At 40.6% G+C, this 23132-nt stretch overlaps 2 protein-coding genes and 1 non-coding gene across 6 annotated transcripts in view; all 3 read left to right on the top strand.

Moving 5' to 3' along the window:
- The first annotated feature begins 310 nt into the window (after nt 1–310).
- Nucleotides 311–7211, top strand: haus6 (HAUS augmin-like complex, subunit 6). Of its 2 annotated transcripts, XM_067581007.1 has the most exons (17): nt 311–789; nt 913–1008; nt 1095–1173; nt 1416–1548; nt 1652–1796; nt 2690–2752; nt 2837–2894; nt 3135–3308; nt 3412–3608; nt 3745–3874; nt 4087–4189; nt 4276–4336; nt 5031–5169; nt 5330–5428; nt 5625–5723; nt 5809–5944; nt 6078–7211. In XM_067581007.1, exons 1-17 carry the CDS (start codon nt 653–655, stop codon nt 6803–6805), a joined length of 2577 nt encoding a protein of 858 aa, XP_067437108.1. In that variant the 5' UTR covers nt 311–652; the 3' UTR covers nt 6806–7211. The 2 variants fall into 2 exon arrangements, with proteins under 2 accessions (XP_067437108.1, XP_067437109.1); XM_067581008.1 differs by lacking the exon at nt 5330–5428.
- Nucleotides 4407–4537, top strand: LOC137175284 (small Cajal body-specific RNA 8). The gene has a single exon (XR_010925612.1). It is a non-coding gene; the product is annotated as a small Cajal body-specific RNA 8 (non-coding RNA).
- Nucleotides 7212–9704: 2493 nt separating the features above from the next.
- dennd4c (DENN/MADD domain containing 4C) overlaps nt 9705–23132 on the top strand; it is a 38062-nt gene continuing 24634 nt past the window's right edge. For all 3 annotated transcript variants that reach the window (XM_067580728.1, XM_067580731.1, XM_067580730.1), the window contains exon 1: nt 9705–10018. The gene's annotated coding sequence lies outside the window, so the exon portion shown is untranslated. The remainder of the gene's footprint in view (nt 10019–23132) is intronic.

The raw sequence follows: 23132 nt of genomic DNA on the forward strand, positions 1-23132 counted from the left end.
TTTATTATCTATCAACTATCTTTGTGGGATACTGGAGAAGCTGATACATCAGTACATTACATATTAATACATGAGTTTGCCTGTACTTGACTAACATCCAATAAAACGAGTCACCTTTTTACCTACACAAGGTTGGCTCTGTCTGTCACAAGGTCCTAGCTTACAATAACGCCACGAAAGCTCTCTCTATATTTTTTTAATGGAATAACATAAAACCCACCAGTGTTACCATCAAAGGTGTAATAAAGAAACGCTTTTAAAAGTACACTTATGGACGCGATTTCATACTCACTCACCGGAAGTACTTGTTAACAACATCCGGGTGGTTATTGGAAAATTTGGCGGTTGGACTTCTGCGGTTCTCGCTTCCGACCGTAAAATAAGTACAACTTATTTGAAAAATTCTGAATTTAAACGTGACTAAAAGTGGAACTGGTGTTGTAAGATTTGTAACTGATCACAGGCAGGGCTTATTATGTCGACAGCAGTTTGTTAAATGTACGCTGACAAACTCAAAACAAGGTCGGAAGTAAGAGCTAGCAGTAAACTTTGTAGCTAGCCTCCGAAGCTAGCTGGCTAGCTTGTTTGATATTATCCAGGCTGGGTTTTTGAGCTCCGGGCATCCGCTCACTGCTTCTTCCCACTCAGAATAATGGCAAACCCGGCACTGTTACAGAAAAAGAACGGGAAATATCTATGGTTTGCTCTTCTCGGGCTGGGATTTGAGCCAAACACGGCTATAACGTTACTCGTCGGCAAAACCAACCCAAAATACATCAACCTGGGACCGTGAGTCTGTGTTTATCAAGTTCTGAACGTTAACAGATCAATATATTGTAATATTAACAAAGCTTGTCTAAGTGAATTAATCTTTCTTTTAACCCTAACCAAATGTCATTTTGTGGCCAATAGGAATATGTTTGACAAACCAAACAAGGATGCCTTCTACATAGTAGCTCATTTTCTTTTGGAGAAACTCAACCCGACACGATTTCATGAGGCATTCAGGTAAAGATAGATCAATGATTGCCATTCATATAAAACATATGCATTGGATTCATTGTTTAAAGAATGAAATATCTCTGTTTTGGTAGACATTGCTGGCCTGTTTTGACTCCTAAAGAAGATGCTGAGTTCCGAAAAGTTGCCTGCGCTTGGCTGCGAGAAATAATGGTAAGAATGAGAATTTGTAAAGTTGTGTGCCACCTAACACACAAATGGGGAATTATGTCCTCTTTTTATTCCTTCCTGTTTTCCTTTCGTCCTTCTCTCCTCACACACTGCCTGTACACAAACTGTGTAACATAAAACTTTTTTTTTTTTAATCTTGTAATTAGCAAATAGATTTAGCAGTTGACCATACTAAATGTGTAAAGTTGAAGTTACATCATCTGTTTTTACTGTGTGTCTTTTAGGATGAAACTGCAAATGCAGGATCCAAAGTGGTCGCATCCTTGTTCCTCTCACCTGGAGGCCACAGGTTTATCAGCTTGATGCTGCATTTGGCCAGTCACGTCATGCTACAGGACATGAAGACATTCACCACAGGTAAGTCTTGATAGAAAATCAGATCTTTTTTTTTCAGTACAAGTAGTCTGTATTCACACTCAATGGGGATTGAGCAATTAACCTTGAATATTATCATTGCCAGATGACAGCTGGGTTCCTGAGGCTGCAGCGATGCCGGCTTCCTCCCTGGACATGGCAGCAAGGAGTCTGGACCTGATCCAGGCCAGGTTTTTGAAAACTGCGGTAGAGCAGGATCGCTTTCTCCAGGACTACCAGAGACAAGCCCAGTGAGTCCTTGGTGGTCTATTTTAGCAGCAGGACAGAGCTCAATGCTATTCCACATCAATAGAGGCAGGCTGGAAATATGAGCTCTTTACCCTAATGATTACAGTGCAGAGCAGCTCAGGTTTTGACAATGAAATTCAACTTTTGTCACTTACTAAAGTTAGGCATCAACAAAATTAAGTAGCTCTAAGTCAAGCTGTTGAAACAGTCACTTTTAAATATAATGTTTACTGCAGATATCTGTTCATTACAATAGTTTTTTAATCCTGAGACACAAGAGCTCCAATAAAAAGCTGTAGCCCATTTGAGATACACTTAATTGATCTAAGAGGGAAATGTTTTGTCATTCCTTTTCCATACTCACTTAAGACACCGTAACATGTTGAAAATGTGTTTACTAAGGTTTATTTAATAATTCCCACATGTATTTGTTGTGTGGCCTGTTATTTTTAGCGTGTCTTTGTATTATTTCTATTGCTTCTTATTCAGTTGATATTGTGTGGTTATACTGTGTCTTATACCTTGCTGAATATTATTTTCTACCACTGCGGTGAGCTAATTTTCTCTGATGCACTGCAGCTTAACTTTATAGCTATATTTAACACACTACTCTTGATGTTGCATATTACACTGGTTGTTTGTTTCAAGTCCCACCTGCTTGTGTGAACCAGTTGGCAAAGCTGTGATTAACGAGGCCAGTCGGTGGCTGTCGGGGGTGTTCACAATCAATGTAATTAGAGCCATGTGCGCAAACAACTGCATTATGTTGGGGGGTCTAGAGGTTTGCATTTTTAAGCCTGTACTTGCTGGTTATTTTATGGTATTTTCCCTTTGCACAGGTAAGTCGGGTTCTGCTTGGTCATTTCTTTGTTTAAGCTGTTTTCCTCTTTTAAAGGGCCCTGGGAAAGTCCCTGAAAGACATCAGAGCAGACAGTGCCAAGTATGATGAGCTACTCAAGTATGTATGACTCTTTTCCCTCCTCAGTATTTCTGATGAATACTCTTAGTCCAGTTTGTTCAATGAGTTTGTCTAATTTCTCAGGCGTCACAGTAGTGATTCTGTTCAGGAGGGAGCTTCTTCAGCTGAGAAGACCAAAAAGGTCTGTAATGTTATGTTTCTTAGAACCAACTTACTACAAATTCCTATTTTTATCATTAAAAATGCTTGTTGTAGTCACGTAAATGTAAGGATTTTGTAGTTTTCTTTGTCTTCTGTTATAGTAAACTGGAAGTCTTTGGGTTTTGGACTGTTGGTGGACAAAACAAGATGTAATGTGATGAGTTTACTGAAATCCTGTTAAGTTTTCAAAGAGCTCACACAACTACTTGGTTGTCTTAAGGTACGCTCGTTGTGGTCGGCCATTGATGGAATGCTGTCCTCTATCAAAGAGGAGCAGCATTCAATGGAAAGTGTTCTGAAAGGAGATGTGGACCAAAACACTCTTGATGGGACGGACCAGGTCCTCAAAATTCCCCGCTGCCTGCTGGAGAGAATTGAAAAGCTCCCACATCAGGTGAGAGTGAAGATAATAGCGTTGGTTCATTCCTTTTGAATTCATAAATCACCACATTGACCAGTCTCACCATAGCCTGTATTTGTGTCTGCATGTTTTCCAGTTGAGTTCAGGGAATGTGTATGAAGCTGGCCAGCTGAACCTTCTGTGTGTGTTTGAGCTGGTGAACCACGCGCTGCAGCTCCTGAGGGAGGAGCGCTGTCGAGTCTCCCATGCCCCCAGGCCAGAGCTCAATCCTCAAGACCTGCAGGAGAAATGTCAGCAGATGGCCCGTGTGCTGCAGGACCTTAACCTCATCAGGTAGGTGCCTCTGTGTTACATTGATATTTTATGCTTCTCCAGCTATTTGCGGTTTTGTAACTTGCTTGCTAGCTGAAATGTGAAGGGTTTAATACTAGTGTATTAACTTGCCACGTTCCATATTTTTCTCCACCAGACAGAAGATTTCCAAGGAAGAAATTCCTGAGGTCAGCAGTGGCATCAGAGAGTTGGAGGCGGAGTGGGACAGGAAGTGGATGGATATACTGAAAGACACACCCCTAGTCTCTTTTCTGAATGAAGATCCTGTGAGTGGTCCCTCAGAGTACAGTCACACATTTTAAAAAAGAATCTAAACACGCTATAATATTTCACAGGGGGACAAGACCTATTGAGTTTACTGTATGTCACAATACTGTCTGTTTTCTCCACCATTAACAAGACTGTAAGAATAACCACATTACAAAAACATATTTATCTGTGTAGCTGAAAAGATTGACTGTCTTTTTCTGTCTTTAAGGCTCTTGGCTTCCTCTCACCAATGGTTCGACTGTCGTTTGAACCGGCAGATGAAGCTAGCTATGGAAGTAGTGTCTTCTCTCAGTATCCTGCTAAACTTCTTGGTGAGCATAGTTGATTATATTACTGTCCATGTATTAAGTTGTATAGGTGCTTTTTGTTCATAATTGTCATTTGTACACTTTCTCAGAGGAGAAGCCTGCAGAGAATAAATCACAGGAAGGCATCAGCTATAAATTGAACCTCAAAAGGTAACGGCAGCATTATTCATGTTCATAATATACTATTTGAAGTGTGTTGGTTGGTGTGTTTGGCTTCTGATGGGAGGCAGATACCTGGGCAGTCCTGAGCTGTGCTCTGTCCGTCACTAGTCCTCCCTACAGCATCCATGCTCTCTGATGACCGCGGCGAATTGAGAGAAATCGCCACGGACAGATACGGAGCAGACATTCTTTCTCTGCCTGACTTTCATTATCCAGAGTTGTGTGTATATAAACAGCAAAATTAAGCATAAATACTGTTTTTAGAACAGAAGGGTAAAGTTAAGAAGCACCTAGAGCAGGTGTTTAAACTCCAAAAAAAACAAGACCTTCAGGTAAAAGTACAAAATGTGTACATAGACCATAAACTCTATTTACACATCAAAAGAAATAATGCCGCTTCTCTAAAGTGCTGTGGATTTATCAGTCCTCAGTTTAATTAATTTAAAGCTGTAAGCCACAAAAACAATAGCATCCCTTTGAAGTTACCACCCTGCACTGATCCATCGCCGGCTGTTAATAGCTACATTAAGGTGCTCTCAGTATTGCTTTCACTGTGCCTGAGTTGTATTGCATTGTGAGAAAAATACAATGGTGGGGAAACACACTTTATTGTGCACAGGTACAAAATGTGTTTTTTGTGTTTTAGTTTAAATAACAAATCAAGCTTTTTGTGTTTTGACAGTCCTTGCCCAGCAACAGCTGAGACAACTGAACGTCCTGTTGTCACCACTGAATCATCATCACAAGCAAATACCACTGTTGATTGGCTTTTCGATACACCTCCATCCCCTCCTCTGAAGTCTCCATCAGTACCACCTAAGGCTAGTACTGTTTCAGCTTGTTTTTTTTTGGGGGGGGGGGGGGGGGGGGTTGGGAAGTCTTTGAGGTCCCATTAATTGGATTCACTTCACCTTCTAATTGTGTTCACCAACTCCTTTTTTAATAAAGCATGTTTAAAAAAAAATCTGTACTTGTTTTTAGGCCAGTGTGAGGAAGACGGCCCGTGTTTGCCCGAAGGTGGCTCCCACAAGGACCAAGACTCAGATATTGGACATGGAATGTAATAATCTAAGTGACCAGGTATAGTGATGATTCTGAAACTACCTGAGTCCATCAGTACCTCCACCTCAGGCTGGCATTGTATTTCAGCTTCAGTATTTATTTTATTTTTTATTTTTTTTGAAGTCCCATTAATTGGATTCACTTCACCTTCTAATTTGTGTTCACCAGCTCCCTTTTGATAAATCGTATTTAACAAATCTGTGCTTGTTTTTAGGCCAGTGTGAGGAAGACACCCCGTGTTTGCCCGAAGGTGACTCCCACGAGGACCAAGACTCAGATATTAGATATGGAATGTGATAACCTAGCAGATCAGGTATAGTGATGATTCTCAAACTAGAGTCACGCGAACTAGGGCAAGGATTCTTAAGACACTCAATGTGTGTGTATGTGTGTGTTAGTTTGCAGATGCTGTAACAGCAACCACTCCCACAGAAGGTAGGATCAAAGGTTTGGACTTGGAGGGTCTTCTCAGCACTCTACAAGGAGATCCTTTCTCTACTAGGAAGCAGCTGCCTCGTACACCTGAGAGTTTGAGTAAGTCATGAGCTGTTGTATTATCAGTCTTCATGTTTTAAAATTTTAAAGTTTTATTGAGAATGTCATGATGGTTAAATCTTATTTCAATTAGTAATTTTTTTTTTTTTACCCTCTTCCTTAATTTCTCAAGTTCTGGATGTGAAGAACTCCTGGCGAAAGGCAGTTGAGGAAGACAAAGCTGAGAAAATCCGGCGGTTTAACGACAGCCTCACAGGACGGCTCACACCTCTCCAAGAGATTCATAATGTGTTGCAGAGTCCCTCTGCACCCGCCCAGAGTGTCTCCTGCAATCTCACTCCAACTGTCACGAGGCACAGAAGCCCCCCCGTCAGCCAGCAGGGGGTCTTACTCAAGTCCACTCTGTTGTGGGACACCTTCAGCAAGGAGACCCTAGACAGCCCGAGCGGCACGGGCAGCAGCGCCATCCAGTTCAGCCTGGACAACGAAACTCTTCCTGAACTGCCGAGCTGCGACAGTCTGCTGAGCCTCGATGACGAAGATGTGGATGTGAAGAGCGAGGAGGATGATGACGAGCTCCTCCTCCCCTCCTTGAAGACTGAGGCGAAGCAGTCGCCATTAAGCACACGCCGTCATCATTTGGGTCAGATCCAGCAGGGGTGTGATGTTGGTTCCTTCATGGAAAACATGAAGAGGACACCTGAGTGCCTTTTATTGGATCACAGTGCTCCCAGTTTGGACAGAGACTGGCTAACGGAGCCTGCAAAGTCAGTGGAAGCCACCGACAAGGCCTTCTCACTGGATCTAGACGCACTAGAGACACCTTCACCCCCAAAGAAGCAAGAATACAGCCTCCCCAAACTGATCACATTCTCCCCAATAGATGACATGAAGTGCTAGTGGCATGCATAGAGATCCCTTTTAAGCGATGCCTGCACTGTTAAGGATGTAGTGTTTTCTTTGCCAAATTTTATTGGTTTTAATTTAAAATATTAAGACATGAACTGCTTGAATAAAATTGTAAAATATGGTTTATGTGTACATAATTAACTTTGCTAACTTGAAAGTGTGGTATGTGTGTGTGTGTAGGAGAGCGACATCGTACTGTGATTCCTGTTTCTAGGATCTGCTCATTCACTGAGTTCACTGTATTCATGAAAATGCAAGTGCCCTGTTAATATTGACACTGCACTATTAGCATGGCTTCTGTACTAACCACTCAATGTCTTTAATTTGTTTTTGTTAAATGAAAATGTCTTTGTCGGTATGTGACAAGTCTGAGAGGAATAAAGGTCAGTGAGATTGATGAAGGTAGTGGAATTTCTCAGATGTTAGATTAAACATTTGGAAACTGGAACAAAAAACATTGCATGCATGTACTTCAAGGAATCTTGATACAGTATAAATCAACGATTGGACTAGTTTGAACAAATTTAGGGCTGCAGTGGAGATATACAATCAAGTATTTTTTCATATTTTTGATTTGCTTTGTGTTAATTCAAAATTAAAAGGCCAGCTTGTTTTTATGCATTGATTAGTGCATTTAGTCAAAAATGTGAGTGATTACATTAGAGACAGACTTGGCCTAGGGGCTGACTTATTTTTCCTAAGAGAGCAGCAACAAATATACAAATGAGTTTTTCTCACACCTGTTGCCTTTTTATGTCGGTGTAACTTCTCCCTGTTTAAGATGGGGGGCGTCAGAAACAGCAGAACCATAGAGCAAAAGAAAAATGGGCAAGTCAAGGCAGCTGTGTAAACTCAGAAAAGGCAGGAAGTGAAACCATTGAACTTTCACAATAAAATGAAAATTGAGTGTATAGATCTGAGGAGCTGTAAAACTTATACTGTGAAAAACACATCTATGAGGGACAATTTAAATTTATTTTCACACAGTTTCCAATCAATACATGGGTGTTGAATATGTCATAAACCAAATAAAATAAAGCAGAATCAAATGTGTAAGTTCTTGATTGTAATGGTTCTCAAACATGTTCACATCATGGGCCCCTAAACTGACACAAATTAGAAAATGTATGAAGCCCATGACCATAGTGAAAATAAATGATTCCCTTTTTTGCTGGGGACCCTCTGGAAACCCCTCAAAGACCCCTGGGGGTCCGCAGACCCGACTTTGAGAACCACTGCCTTATCGTACCAAGAAAACAAATATAGGCAAAACATGTAGGTGTACAGCAAAAAACGAGGCAGTTACAATATAGGTAAATATACTCACTGGCCACTGCATTAAATACACGTGTAATCTAATGCAATCCAATACAACCGCTATGTCATAAATTCTACTTTTATGAAACTTATACATTTTCAGTTTTTGTTGACATCGTCAGAAAGATGATAATCCTACTTTATGTTTATTATTCAGGTCACAGTGGGTGGTGGCGGTGTACTGGAGTGCATTATATTGAAAAGGGTACCTAATATTTTGCCCCCCTCATGTATGTTAATGGAGTGAACAAAATATTTGGAATACTTTTCAATATAATGCAATCAGTACACTTTCACAGTGCAATTGTTACAGCAGCTCAAAATTAGAAGATAGTAAGAGTAAAGTAAGATAAATAAGATAAGATAAAATATAAATAAAAAACTGAAGACCTATACATATACACACTATAGACAGGAAATTGGATAATTGGAAGGGACAAATCGAGTAAATGCACTTTTGACCTCTTTTGTCAATACAATGACATTCTGTCCATACATTTGCATTTATGAAGATGAAATGCATCCAATAAAAGTAAAAGATTATTGTGTAAGATTTAGGGGGATCTATTGGCAGAAATTGAATATTATATTCATGAGTATGTATAATCACCTGAAAATAAGAATCGTTGTGTTTTCGTTACCTTAGAATGAGCCCTTTATATCTACATCATGGATGTATAATAAGAGCTGGATAGGGCGCCGCCGCTCAGCCTTGCAGCCAATTTTTCCCCGTGGCTACTCGCGATATTGCAGCAAAAAATCCCCCTGCGGCCCAAAAAGGATTTTCCCCCTAGACCACCATTGTAAAAGAGACGCCTATAAAACTGTTGACAGGGCCCCTCGAACTGCAAACAACGTCAATTATGACTCTTTCTGTTATGAACTTTTGATCCATGGGGGTTTTATGTTTGTAAAACTTTAAAATCCCTGACGTCATCACAATGTAAGTCTATGGGCCGAGCGGGAGCTCGCGGGCGGGGCCAGCGGGTGAAACACTACTGCGTATATTCAGTGGGCCGCACAACGCGGAAACAGACCCGGAAGCTAGAAACTTTTTTGGCGTATGCGCCAGGCGAGCAATTCCTATAGGACTGAATGGGCGCCATTTTTAGTCTGGTATCCAGCTCTTCTAATACATCCATGATCTACATAGGGAGCGGGTCCTCTTCCATGAAGGCCGCCATGTTGCACCACCATGTTTCTATAGTAGCCCAGAACGGACAAATCAAATACTGGCTCTAGAGGGGGCCTTTGTTGTTTTTCGCAAGTTTCAACCCTATAGGTTGAAAGGGATCTGCAACGTCATCGTCAGGTGCCGCTAAAGTGCCAAGTAACACATTTCCCATAATATACATACAACGTGTTTTTACTGTTTTGAGGTGAATGAGACATACAGAGCCGCAACAGCTTTCTATTCTCTGTGATTCAGTGTTAAATTACCCTTTAATGTTTTCTCAGTAACTACATAAATTGCTTTTTCTCTGAAAATGTATTTGAACGTCAGTGAGGAGTTTTACTTTGAAAAGACGCGCCGGCGCGCGTGCTTGTCAGCGCTCGTGCTCCCCTCTGTCAGTTTGCAAGCAGGGGCCGTAGCCTCTCCTCTTCTCTGGGCGGTTCCAGTCTGTAAAGAGACGTTTAGGAAGAAAGCTCGCCAACAAAACTATCAGCGCAGACACAAACATGGCGCCTGCCTCCGCCGACAACTTCAGGTGAAAGTGTGGTGAAGAAAGTGGCCAGCAAAGTTTCTAAAGGACTGCTTTATTCGCGCACCGTCCTGGTTTAGCACGTTTCCGTTTGCACAAATAGAAATACGGAATATATCAAGCGGGTAAAAACAGCAAGTTGCCTACATGTCAACATTGTCTCTCGCTGCAGTGTAAACAGCTGGTAAGTGCTCATATTTTCGGGTGTGGGGATAGCTGAGACTAAGCTGAGTTTGTTGTAAGTATTATTACATGTAGTTGAACTATTTGAAGGTAACTTTAGCAGCGTAGAAGTGCTGAAAGTACATTTTCCTGGTGTTGCGCTGCTGCGGGGCTTCTACACTTTCCATCGTGTGTGTTATCCAACCACGGAAAGAGAGAGAGAGAGCCACGTATCACTGCACAGGGCTGATCACAGGAGGACATTTCTTTTGTTATATCCGCGATCATGTCGTGTTTCCTGCATGAAAGTTGACCTAGTTATGGGTCGGATGCAACAGTTGGGAATATAACACCACCCCTCCACCCCCCACCCCCCCTCCTCTCTCCTCACGGGCCCTCCTTGACGCCAGATAATCAGACTCTGCTCTCCTGGAGCCTGTCTAACCTTGCAGGTGTCTGCTCTCTGCCACACTTGCCAGCTCACAGGCTGGATTTCCTGCTTAAAATCAAAGAAATATATGTAGGAAAAAATGACTCCAGCAGGGGAATTTTGCAGTTTAAAAGAGTCAGAGCTGTGGCTGAGATAAGGAACTGTTAACCTGACTTCCCTTTGGTCATGGTGGTTGCTTTTTATCCAGAGACTTTTCTTTCTGAACTTGCCATGTCTGCATTTGTTTGTGTGACCCCATGCCAAGGAGGACATGGAGTTGTGTAAGATGCCTGTGTTGGTTTGTGGCTGTGTGTGTGTGTGTGTTGGGGGGAGCACAAATGCCATTGAATGCAACGCTAAGGTGCTCACATATCTGTGGCTCAGCACTTGACTGTTTGCCAGCCAGCCAGCAGTAGTCTAACCCCTAAGGGCAGCAGAGTACTCCCTGCTCCGGCTTCCCAACAGCGTTATGGTGATTCATGGCATGCATGTGATGTTCCTGTTATGACAGCCATGACACAAGTCCCAGCAGAGTAGAGGGGTGGCACTTCCTCTTCTGCATTCATATTTTCATTTAGGTGTTCTACCACCTGAGATGTTACAGAATAATCAAGGTTTCTGGAGGGAGAGAATTGTGGGGAATAGCTCTTGCAGAATTGCATCAGCAGCCCAGACGTTTGCTATTAGAAGCACTGAGCCCTTGACATTTGCAAACATAGCAGAAAAATCTCCTTCTTGACCTTGGCTTGACCTGACAGCCGTTTGGGAAAAAAGGGGAGTGGAGCGAATGTAGCCTCCACCTACAGGTGCAAAGTGGGTCATAGCTGCACTGTGGCTTTGTGTACATTGAACTTGCACTTTGCCACTGACGCCGGTCGTGCAAAGGCTCTGTCAGGTGAGGAAAGGAAGTGGATTGGTCAAGGCAGTAGCAACAGGCAGATGAAGGACTCTGCAGTTGCCTAGGCAAAAGTCAAATAGGATTTTGACAAGTGTGAGGAAAGCCAGTTATTAATTCTGTGGGACTGTGAGAGGAGTATTTCTTGAAGTAACAAATGTGAGTGTTTCTGACACGTCTGCTATGCTACATTAGTGCAGATCTTTTAGTCCGTTAACTGACATTTCAACTTCTTTCATCACTTATTCCTTCAAAGGACAAAACAACTGCTTTCACCACTTACACATCAACTGATATTTTAACTTCATCTCTTTCTCCTCAACAGACATTTCAGCTCTTTTCAAGCCTTACATTTTCTACTGACACTTCAAACCCTTTCAGATTTCAGGTCCTCACCCTTTGAACAACAATAATACAAAACATAATACAAACATTTTCTTCAGCTCTTCTAACATCCACCACTTCTACTGTGTAAAATTTACTCCAACTACTTTCAGTGCTTACGCTTCAGGTAAATTCATCACCTGCACTTTGACTGACATTTCAACTCCTTTCAGGGCTCGAAGCTCCACTTATTCTTGAATTCTTCTCAGCACTTTATCTTCAACTGATGTTTCACTAAATTTCACTCAGTGCTTACACTTAAATTGACACTTCAGTTTCTTTACTTCTCCAGCACCTCCACGTTATTTTCTATTTCAATTTCGGTATTTGTATTTTAACTGACACTTCAACTGTGTCAACATTTTAACTATTAAAAATGTTTAAACTGTGAATTTTCCCCAACAAAGCAAAGAAAATTGAGCCTCTCCTATTTGTAATTATTAGCTGTATGTTGTTTTTGTCACTGTGAAGGAAGTCTTCCTCTATTATGGGTCAATGTCAGCGACACAATAGCATCCCCACAGCTTGTAGGAGTTAATTGTCTGGCTCAAGGACACTTCAGCAGGATGCTGACTTGCCCAAATAGGGGTTTGAAGCCAGACCGATGCTGATTAGAGCTGCAGCAATTAGTCAATTAATCGATAAATAGATTGACCGAAAATTAAACACCAACTATTTTGATTATCGATCATGAAAATGGATTTCCTGCAGGCAGGCCTGAACTGGTAGCGGGAAGTCGTTGTTTGCATAATCCTGTTTGAATTGATCTAACATAAAAACCATAATAGCTAGAGCATTCATTCTTTTGCAGCTGAATGCTAAGGCTTCTGTGTCATCACATTGGATGCTCATGTTGAAAGTTGATGACGTCATTACGCCATGTTCCATGTGGCGCAAAATGTGGTGGCAACGCACCGTTGCGCAGTGAAGTGGCACCAGGAGCAGAGAAGCAGGTCAATAATTTATGTATAATTTTTTTTATTTTTAAAGTGCAAGGTGTGTGGGAGAAATACACCATTCATGTGCAAGGCTTGCCGAGGGCCCGTGTGTGTCATCATTGACAGGAACTGTCATGACGACTACCACAAGTGAACACAGCCCACAAATGAAACTATCAGCAACGCCTTTGCACTCTGCTCAAAAAAATGAACATATCTTAAAAACTAAAAAATGCACATACCAGGAGTTCAAATAACGTTAGCTGTGTTGAGAGATATTTTGATCATGTCTCTACATTCAGAATTGTTGTGGATCAATATGTTTTGTGTGTTTCTTTATTCAAATTTGATGAAAAGCATGTCAGATATTTGTTTTTTTAAATTTATGACACAGTTTCAGTACTTTTATCAGTTATTATGGTTTATTGACTTACATCACCTTTTAGCTTAGGTTGTGCAGATTTTAGAGAGATGAAGCATTTGTAGGTACAAGCAAAAATACCAGTGAAGGCACTGGTGGACCATTTCTATGGCGGAGTTCAAAGGGTTCATGGTTGAATAATTTTTTAAAAGAAAAAATACCAAAATTCTCTGGTCCCAGCTTCTTAAATAAGAATATTTTGTGGTTTCTTTCATCCTCCGTGATAGTAGACTGAATATCTTTGTGTTGTGAAACAGTGATAGACATTTTTTTACCATTTTTTTCTGAAATTGTGCTGACATTACTATGGATGGTAATAGTAATGGTGTTTTTTTACTTAACATAAATAGTCAGGAGACTGAAGGAAATAGTGGTCATAGTGCAGATACAACTGACACTGCAACTGCTTTTATTCCCCTAAAAGACAAAGTGCAACCTGTGAAGCTGTCTGTTAAGACATATTAACACCAGATAGTCCTTTCCAACCAAAGAGAAACAACAAGGATCTTGTAATGCAGCCAAAAACCCTCTCAGGTAACCTATTTCCTTCCTTTGTTAGAAGGAAATAGTCAATGCTGCACTCAACTTAGGGGAAACAGTTGCGCTAGTTTCTCTCCTCACCACACCCACCCACCTAAAGTAGTCAGTGAACCTAGAGGAAACACTGATTTAAGTGTTGTTCTTTCAGTAGTACTGGATCTGAGTTGGTGTAGGCCCAGCTAGTTAGTAAGGGCAATGAGTTTGCCCTCTCTCCCTTCGCTTCAGAGTGGAAAGAATGCTCTCTGTCCGCCGGGCTGTCACGCTCCAGGAGGGAGTGAGTCTTGTGACGTTTCTGCTGAGCCTAGACTCTACCACTCTGATCCTCCTCTAGTAGTGCAACCTACCCAAGTTGTTTAGAATTTAGGAAGTCGTATCTTGACGCAAACTTTAAATAATTTGACTAGATTTCAAATCTTCGTCACTGCCCCTATCTGACCTTCTTTTCTTGTTGGTGGAAAGCATGGCCTACCTGCCGCTGCTGGCTGTGCTGGCAACTGTTGTTTTTGACACAGTTCAGCAAACACTTAAAGTGTGTCACTTTCTTTTGAAAACTACACCTGCCTCTTTAATCACGTGCTCAGCTCTCTGTAGAGTGTGACTTTAGACCCAAAGTCAGTCGGTGAAGGAAAAGTGGAAAGCTAGAGATACCTCTCCTGATTGTTTCTAGTCTCTTTGATGTTTTCTTGACAAAACATTAGATGAGCAACCAGTGCTGTTGGATTGACAATGAATTACAGAGGCAGCATACAAAGAGGAGCAGACAGTTGGGATGAGCCCTCTGTAATAGGCTTTAGTGCGCATCTGTTATAGTGCTGAAACAGTTGGTCTGTTTGTATTAATTTGTATTAAAATATGTCTGAGACTTGCTGGTGACAACTTCTCAAATGTGAAAAAAAACAACATATTTTTCTGTTTCACATCATTATAAATTGATAACTTTTATAATTTGATATTTTTTGTTATTTCTTTTGGCTTATTTACAAAGTAATAATATTTAGCTTTGGTAAAAATGTCATTATTTTTAATGTCAATATACTGTAGATTAAACAATACAAATGTAATTATTTTTCAGAAAATGTATAAATTAATCTGTTAAAAACAATTTGTTGCAGCCATAGTGTATTATTCCTATAGATAATACCTTTATGTTTCTATAATGTGATGTTTTATTGAGTAAAGTTGCACCTTGTAAATATCAGTGCTCAGTATGTCTTCATTATGTCAGTGGTTTTTATTTGAGCAGTTTTATTTTAAATGATAAATGAAGGCTAGATGCTGGTTAATTTGCTGTAGCCGGACTAAAGCTTTGCCAAGATTGAACCAACTGTGTCAGCAATTGAAGCACCAGTTTCAGCTCCGTTAAATTAAACGGATGTGTTGTAGTTTTAAGGGAGATGACAAAAACATTACGCTCAATTATAGCTTAAGATAATCAAACAAAACAACCCATGCCCAAAGGAACAAAATAAAATATCCTGTAGCAAAAACAACAAACATGATCTGGGTTGTGTGTTATCAGTGTGATTTGGCAGCCAGATACCTATTCTGAGAAGTGTAGTAACAACTATCGTCAGTCCCCAAATGAAATTGGATTTTGCGTATTGCCTCTGTATGGGAAAAAAAAAAAAACAGCTGCCAGGGTTAAACAAACAGAATAGAGGAACAGAGTTCACCGTTGGCTTTTCACTTTGTTCAGGCTGTGCACAGCGAGCGAGATGTCGTTAGCATATGGATATGATAATGCCAGGCTCTCACACAGGCTTATCTGAAGATAGACAGTGAATACTCCACCTCTAACACACACTGATCTGCAAATACTGAACAGTTAGCCTAAATATATTTCCTGCCTCTGTCAAGTGCACTTGTGCATATGTTTGTCACAATAAACACCAAATTTCCTGTATCATCAACTGAAAAGTTTGGCAGTCACGACACACAGATAAGACTTAATTTGCTGGGGCAGGTATTTACAGACTACAGTTTATGTGCACATATACTATAGCTTGCACCATATCAATCAGACAGCAGCTCAACTGGCTTCAATTTTTAGCTCATATCCCACGTCTCACCTCAGGAAGAGCACAGAGTGGGTTTTTCTGTGGTTGCCGCCTTGTAAAATGGAGGTTTCGTCACCTCATTGGCACAATGCACTCAGCCTGGCCTCCACCAGCAGCAGCGCACTGTGATGACAGGTGGCAGGGAGGGCCACTTTGCTCTTCAGATCCTCCGAAGCAAGAGAAATGAGTGCCACTTGAGCCAGACACTGGTCAGCGGCTGCCACTGGAGCTGAAAGGGCAATGTGTCAGAGGCTATTAGAGCTGAAAAATAATCACCTTCACCAATCTCAGCTCTAACTTTTTTTTGTGCATTGTCATGGGCATAGCTGAGCTGGATGGTTTCAGCAGCCCTGTTACATGAAGTTGAATAAGTGGCACTTTATTTCTTTGCACAGAAGCTCACATACACGCACACTTGTCACATGTGTCGGGGTGAAGCATCAGCTTGCCCTACTCATTACAACCAATTGTCTTCCCACTCCCTGTTAGTATAATCACCGCATCTGCGCACATCCTGGCCCAGAATATCGATTTTCGGTCTCATTTGCAGTGTGCAAGGTACAGTACATGACAGTTGTGAGTGTCATGCTCAGCTGCTGTTTCAGTCAAGCTGTGGCTCCTGCTGGAATAACTGAGACAGACACAGCACTGTCTGTTGTCCAGCATTACACACACACACACACACACACATGCAGGCAGGCTCTTTCACCTCTGGGGAGCAAGCCTCCAGGCTCTTTTGTGTGAAAGAGATGAGATCATTGTGGGGCAGACCATGGGGGGATGGAGTAAGGGGTTTCCACTCTGTATACTTAAATAGAGAAATCTCTGTTTCCATGTTTGTTGCATTCTCTTCATCTTTTTATCCTTTTTTAGCTTTGATTGAATTGAATTTGGCACCTTGGAGAGTAAGGGGAGAGTCAGGTGAATGTCATTAACACCAAGCAAGTGCTAAAAGTGAACAAACATCAGGTTTGGTAGACATTTGAAGAGCAGGACCTCCCCAGTTTTATTTGTGGCAGCCGAAGAGTTTTCCTTTGCCCTCAGGGGTCGTTTGGCTGCATAGCCAACCTTTGGCACATTTGCAAGCAAGTTAAGACCAGTGCTACCGCCGAGGAACAAGACTTTCCAGTGCAGGAAAATCTGAGGCTCGGAGGAATGATCCAGTCAGGATTTTAAGTCTAGTGTGATCACAGATTGAATTTCAATCTATTTCTGTTTTTTTCCTGTTTTTTTTTTTTTACATTACATTATTAATAGCTCACAAAGACCTTAAACGCAACAGATTTTCCTCATGTCTAAGTGGTACCCATGTTACTTTTTAATGCTACATGCTACTCTGAAATGTAAATATGCTCTTCTGTACTGCTAGTTGCTGGTTTCATAAAGAATAGGCTATTGTACTAGAGGTGGTGATTCATGACAGCTTATATTCCATTACACCTTCCAAAACTGTTGTCTTACCTTCAAAAATCTGAGTCGTTCTCCCTCCCCTGCAAGCCTCTATGAGCGATCACAGAGCAGCTGGAAAGACCAGATAATATTACAAGTGTCTGTGCATCTCTCTCTCATACCTGCTAAAACTGCCTAATGAGGGATGACATCACATTGTCGCTGACAAATCTTTCTGGCATCTGAAGTCGTGTTTTGTTTAGAGAAAAATGTTTCTCTGTTATCACTCCTTCAGGTTTATGGCATGGTCACTGTGTGTGTTACGTTGGCGTGCTGTACATTTTGTCATTTTAAGAATATGTTAGGCCCGCTAGAAATGCCATGTTTTGGCATGTCAGTGGTAAGTTTTACACAATTTGAAATAATTATGTCTAAGGAGATAAATGGATATTTAACCACAATTGACAATGGAGATTCCTCTATCACTGGGAAGAGTTTGTTTGACTGAGTTTGAGTTATGGCTCTGAGAAGAAGGTGTGTGAGTTTTGAAGCAACTTGTCTCAGTTGGATACAAACCACAGGTTGTGGCCTTGTTTATAGTTAGGTGTGGGCATTGTGGAAAAAAAATTCTCTTTCACAATATATGTAATAGAGGTGCAACTAACGATTGTTTTCATCGTTGATTAATCTGCTGATTATTTTCTATTTGTCGTTTTGTCTATAAAATGTCAGAAAATGGTGAAAAATGTCGACCACTGTTAGCCAAAGCCCAAAGTGACGTCCTCAAATGTCTTGTTTTATCCATAACCCAAAGATATTTAGTTCACTATCATAGAAGACTAAATAAATCAGAAAACATTCATAATTGAGAAGCTGGAATCAGAGAATGTGGACATTTTTTCTTCAAAAATGACTCAGACAATTTATCGATTATCAAAATAGTTGCAGATTAATTTTCTGTCGATTGACTAATCAACTAATGGTATGTTTATGTTGTAATTTTATATTGCAATATCGATATGCTGTATATCTTTTTATTTTACAGAAATATTTCTGAAAAATTTGATTGGGAAGCTTAATGGGTAAATTAAGCAGATGGAAATGTCTGTTCTTTTTTGGGAAAACCAGGAAATTAAATCCCTGTTTTAAGGATCAAGATACCTCATCACAGTAATGTAAAAATTGTATAAAAATCCAGTCATCACAAGCAGTAATATGAAATGGATAGATACCACAGTATACATGTATGTCAAAATCTCTGAAACAGTTGACAAATTTACATCGTCTCACTGTGTCATCGTACTGGACAACCCTAATTTGAGCGCAATCTAGTGCTGAATTAGCAGTGCATAAATAACTGTGTGCTTTATTCATTCAAACCGAAAGTGTACTGGAGACTCTTTCAGGTCTCAGCTAAAAGCATTTATAGACACGAGAAAGCCAGAAACCAGTTTCACAATAACCACTCACAGTATGTGTCCAGCACAGTGTCATAGTATTTTTCTGTCATGGTTCGTAGTGACCCAACTCTCCCAGTATAACCTGGACAAAGAGCGTGACACTTGATCATCGGGGCTCAGGGCTCAGGAGTAACAGAGGAACAGGTTTTCACATGGGAAGGGAGGGGCAGAGCTCAACCTTTAGAGGCAGGGGCTCAAGTTACAACACAAGACTTCATACAGTGGAAATTTAATGGACCAGTTTGTCCGCCAGTTTGACTCTGAGAGTGCATTTATTTTACCATTTGACCCAAGAAGCCTCACCTTTTTTTTTGCCTTAAGGTTCAAAAGTTTTCCACCCTGCATGTTGTTGCAAGTGGAGAATATGAAGGGCAGAAAATCCTTAATGTTATGTTCACTTCTATTTAAAATAGTTTTAAGGCTTTTAGTCTAATTCACTGTCAACACCATCACCGTTTATGGCCACTACCCTGTTTTATTTGCCTGCCAGACAGAAAAGTGGACAATAAAACAAGCTTTTTCTGCCATTTTATATACTGTATGTCTAAAACTGAGCGAGCGGACTTTATTCTAACGTCCTCTCAGACAGCAGAGTACGTGTCAGCTATACTAAATGTGCCCTTGAAAGACTTGGAGAGATCATTTTCCTCAGCCAGAGTAACACTACTCGCAGCTCAGGGTCGCGCAGCCTGGCATTGTTGGGGCTCGGTTGCCATGGCGGCGTCAGTGTTTGTCTATCATGGGCTGTCACAAAGAGATATTTGTATGGTTGTGGTGGGATGTGTGGGAGGCAGAGGGGACGGTCACAAATGGTTCACAAATGTGTGTCCGCAGATATGTGCACACACCTCATGTCAATGGCTATTTGGCCTTGCATGGAAACATGGTTACTCATTTAAGTATCAGTGGTGGTAGTTTGGAGGTTTACGTTTGAACATCGTGCCACCCAGCCTTATGGTAGCCCTGAGTATGGTTTATAGATATCATAAATGGTACGGTCAAAAATAGGTTTTAGTGTTTTATGTCCTGTTCAGTGCCAGTTTCAAATGGTTGCATTTGTGGCAGTTCTCTTTTATTATACCAAATTCATATAGCATGACACATCACAGACTAATCTAACTGCTAATGGCAACCTGTTCACAACAAATCAACAATCACGTTGCGTTTGTTCCATCGACTCCGTCTTTGAGTAGAAACAGGAAATTATATGAAATGCATTTTTGTCTGTGTTCATTGGAAATATCCTGAATATTAATACATCATTCCTAGATATTTAAAAACAGACTGCTAACAGAAGTCATATTATTACGGTGTACTGGTAAATTCACTATACCCTCCACCTGATGCGGAGTTCTGCAGAATCAGGACGGTACTCACATTGAGAGAACGGATGCGAGTAAAATGCACATTTAAGTACTGCTTCTTTCCATGAAAAAGTTTGATGTTGTTGTCCTGTGGTCGGGCTTTTACAACAAAAGAAGTATCTGTGTTGTTGTGCATGTATGGAAGATAGCAACTACAGTATGTGTGATGCTAAAAGGGTACACATGAAGCCTAGTTTCTAGTGCTTGATGTTCATTGTAAAGTACATGTTGGTTCATTGGGTTTGTGACTGTTCGTAGAGCAGCGTTCAAAGCTCAGTCAGGACCCCACAGATCTACAAGATACCCTTTTTTTTGTTAACATTGCTTTGTTCCCTGCTGTGACATTTGTAGTGAACTGTGCCCATGCTGTCGGGTAGCTGTATGACTCACAGGCTTGATGTTTTCATACCAGCATTACCATTTTAGAGAAGATGAATTGTAGCGGCTAATGGTTTTGACAAAGGTTAAAATAGGCTTCGTTACTCAGCAGAGAAGACTGTTGCAAAGAAGCGGTGTTTAAAATAAGAAAATACCAAAATACCAAGTGCTATTTGTTTCTGTCTTCTGAGGGAGAAGATGAGGCTATAGACCAACAAAGAATCCTTTGCCTCTGACCTGTGACCCACTACTACATCAAACCTGCTCACACCAAGGCCCAGTCTTATATTTCCTATATGATGTAGCTGCACAGAAAGTATGCACAGGTACATTAAAGTCAGCACAACCATTTCAGTTTAGGAAACACATCTCTGAATAAGGCATTTTTAAAAATTATATACTGTGTGTGTATATACATTGGTAATTACTGTGTATAACATAAATGTATCAATACAGCAGTTTTAATTGTAACTGGCGGAGTCCACCATTCCCACACAGGATTCAAATTGCCTACCTATGCAGGAGGGTTTCACAGGAAATTATACATGCATGTAATTCAGTGTTAGAAAACGATAGAATATTTAGAATTTTTGCTTCAAAAAAATACTTAATAGCCCTACATTTTTCATTTTTCTTGTCAGTGCCTCTATTAAATTAATATTTTAAATTTAAAGTTTTTCAAATTTAATGCGATATATTAAGTTATTAACTTAAAGGCTACTGGGTCAGTATTTGTGTGACTGTAACATTTGAGCTTCAGAAAAAAAAAAAACATTTATCAGTAGCAGGTATCATTCAGATGACTGCCCTTTTGTTACGCACTACCTGATCCATACCCATGTCATGTTTGAACAACTAGACACAGAGATATCATGGCTCATTAGGTTTGATGTAAAAGACTACACACAGGGGTCAGTCCCAAATTTAGAAAACTGGTGCATTAACTGACAAATATACAAAGAAGACCAAACCCTCTTTCCATTGATGTAATGGGACTGCTCAGATCTTCCATTTTCATAGTCATGTTTGCAAGCTTTTGACATTAATTCATGCACAGAGTTGGGCTGTTTAAAAAAACACCCTTAAAATCCTAAAGATAAAAGACTCTGATACATGTAAGCAATAAATCATTTACTGCTTTCACTAAGGGCGCACCTGATTCATATGTGGTGAAACAGTATGTCAAACAGGTGTGTTTAGTTTTATGGCGAGTAACAGAGTTTTGTCTCAGCTATAAACAGACGTTAATTCACCCACACACAGAGAAACCATCCAGTCACTGGTTTGACGGCCTGAGTGTATTTACTGGCCTGCCTTCGGTGAGAACACATTTTAACAGTGTGGTTTGTAATAAAGCAAATATGGTCTGAAAACATCATTTTGCTCTTGAATGGTGTCATTACCGGTGAGATGTAACCATGGATACAGTGAAGTAAATCTCTTCAAAGTAAAAGTCTTAACTCAGTATGCCTCTAGATTGCTGTTGTGCATCATCAGAAAATAAGAACTGGGTCCAGTCTGAATTAGCCAGACAGCATTCCTCATTGTGTTGCAAAAAGCCACATCTGGAACCATTTGGGCTCATAAAAGCGTTATTTACAGTAACAAATAAAAACTTTCAGTGACATTCTTCAAAATGGGCAAATATCCTACTTTGTCAAGCAAATTGTGAAACAAAGTGAATTTGTAAGGATGGCTGCAAGTTAGGAAGTGGAATATAAGTACTCACGTCACTCACTGACATGACAAAGCTCCAAGCAGATCCGTCAGGATCAGGGGGAGGAGGGAATGTTTTCCTTGATATTTTTTTTCCACTTCCTTACATGTGATACTTAGTGTATCCTCAGCTGAGCTTTTCCAACTTGCCACACTGCAACAGCTGACCATGTTAAAAGAAAAGTGTTCGTGACCTGTTAATCCATTTACACTGATGCACTTTTATTGCTGCTTTTGTTTGTGGAAGGTCATTTAGCCTCTGCTTGGATAAAACGGAAAATTGTATTGTTTTTGCTGCTGGGGCTTATGTTGATTCAGTTACACTATGCTCTTTGATTTGAGTGTTTTTCCGACATTGTTTTAAAGAGTAATGAAGACATGGGCCTTATTCTGGGCAAATGTCCAACTACCTGGGCTTTAAGGCTGGCAGCACACTTCAAACAAATAAGATTTGGCATGTTCACATAGGCAGAATGCCAAGTTTATGACCAAAAGGCTGTGCCTCATTTAACGCTCAAGCTGATAAGGGTTCTCAAGGTGCTCAAAAAGAATGAAACATTAATTTAATTACTTCACAGACATCATGCCATTGTTGCAGCCTGCATGATATTTAGCAAATGGGGGGGGGGGGGGGGGGGGGGGCACGCTTAAGGTCTAGAAAAATTTTCTGGGTGGGGAAAATGCACGGAAAGTGAGTCGGCTGTCCCGGCTGTTTGCTGTCTTGCCGTGGCTAAATAATTTTCCTCCCAGGCAGGTCAGTCTGCCTTCCACAGCACAAGCCAGCGGATGTCTCGCTCTGTTGACACAGCCAGTAGACACCAGCATGCACTCCTGCACACGGATACACTGCTGGAACTTACTGAACAACTTAAAAACTGCACATGTATTCTTCTAGATTTTCTTTCTCTTGCAGAGCAACGTTTTAAACCCTGTGGTTGTGCTGGAGTTGTTTAAAAAAAAAAAAAAAAAGAAAAATAGGGAGAGTGGGAGAGCTGTGCATTATTGCATAACAGCAGTCATTCTTTTTATTTTTTGGTGATATTGTGAGATGTAACTTGTGCCTACACTGTGGCTTCACCATGATGTTATGTCATTTTTCAAACTTTAGTTATTTATCAGTAAAATTCAGTAGAAATGAAAAAAAAACTATAAGGGACAATATTA

The sequence above is a fragment of the Thunnus thynnus genome, chromosome 22 (genome assembly GCF_963924715.1).
Source record: "Thunnus thynnus chromosome 22, fThuThy2.1, whole genome shotgun sequence".
Lineage (NCBI taxonomy): Eukaryota > Metazoa > Chordata > Actinopteri > Scombriformes > Scombridae > Thunnus > Thunnus thynnus.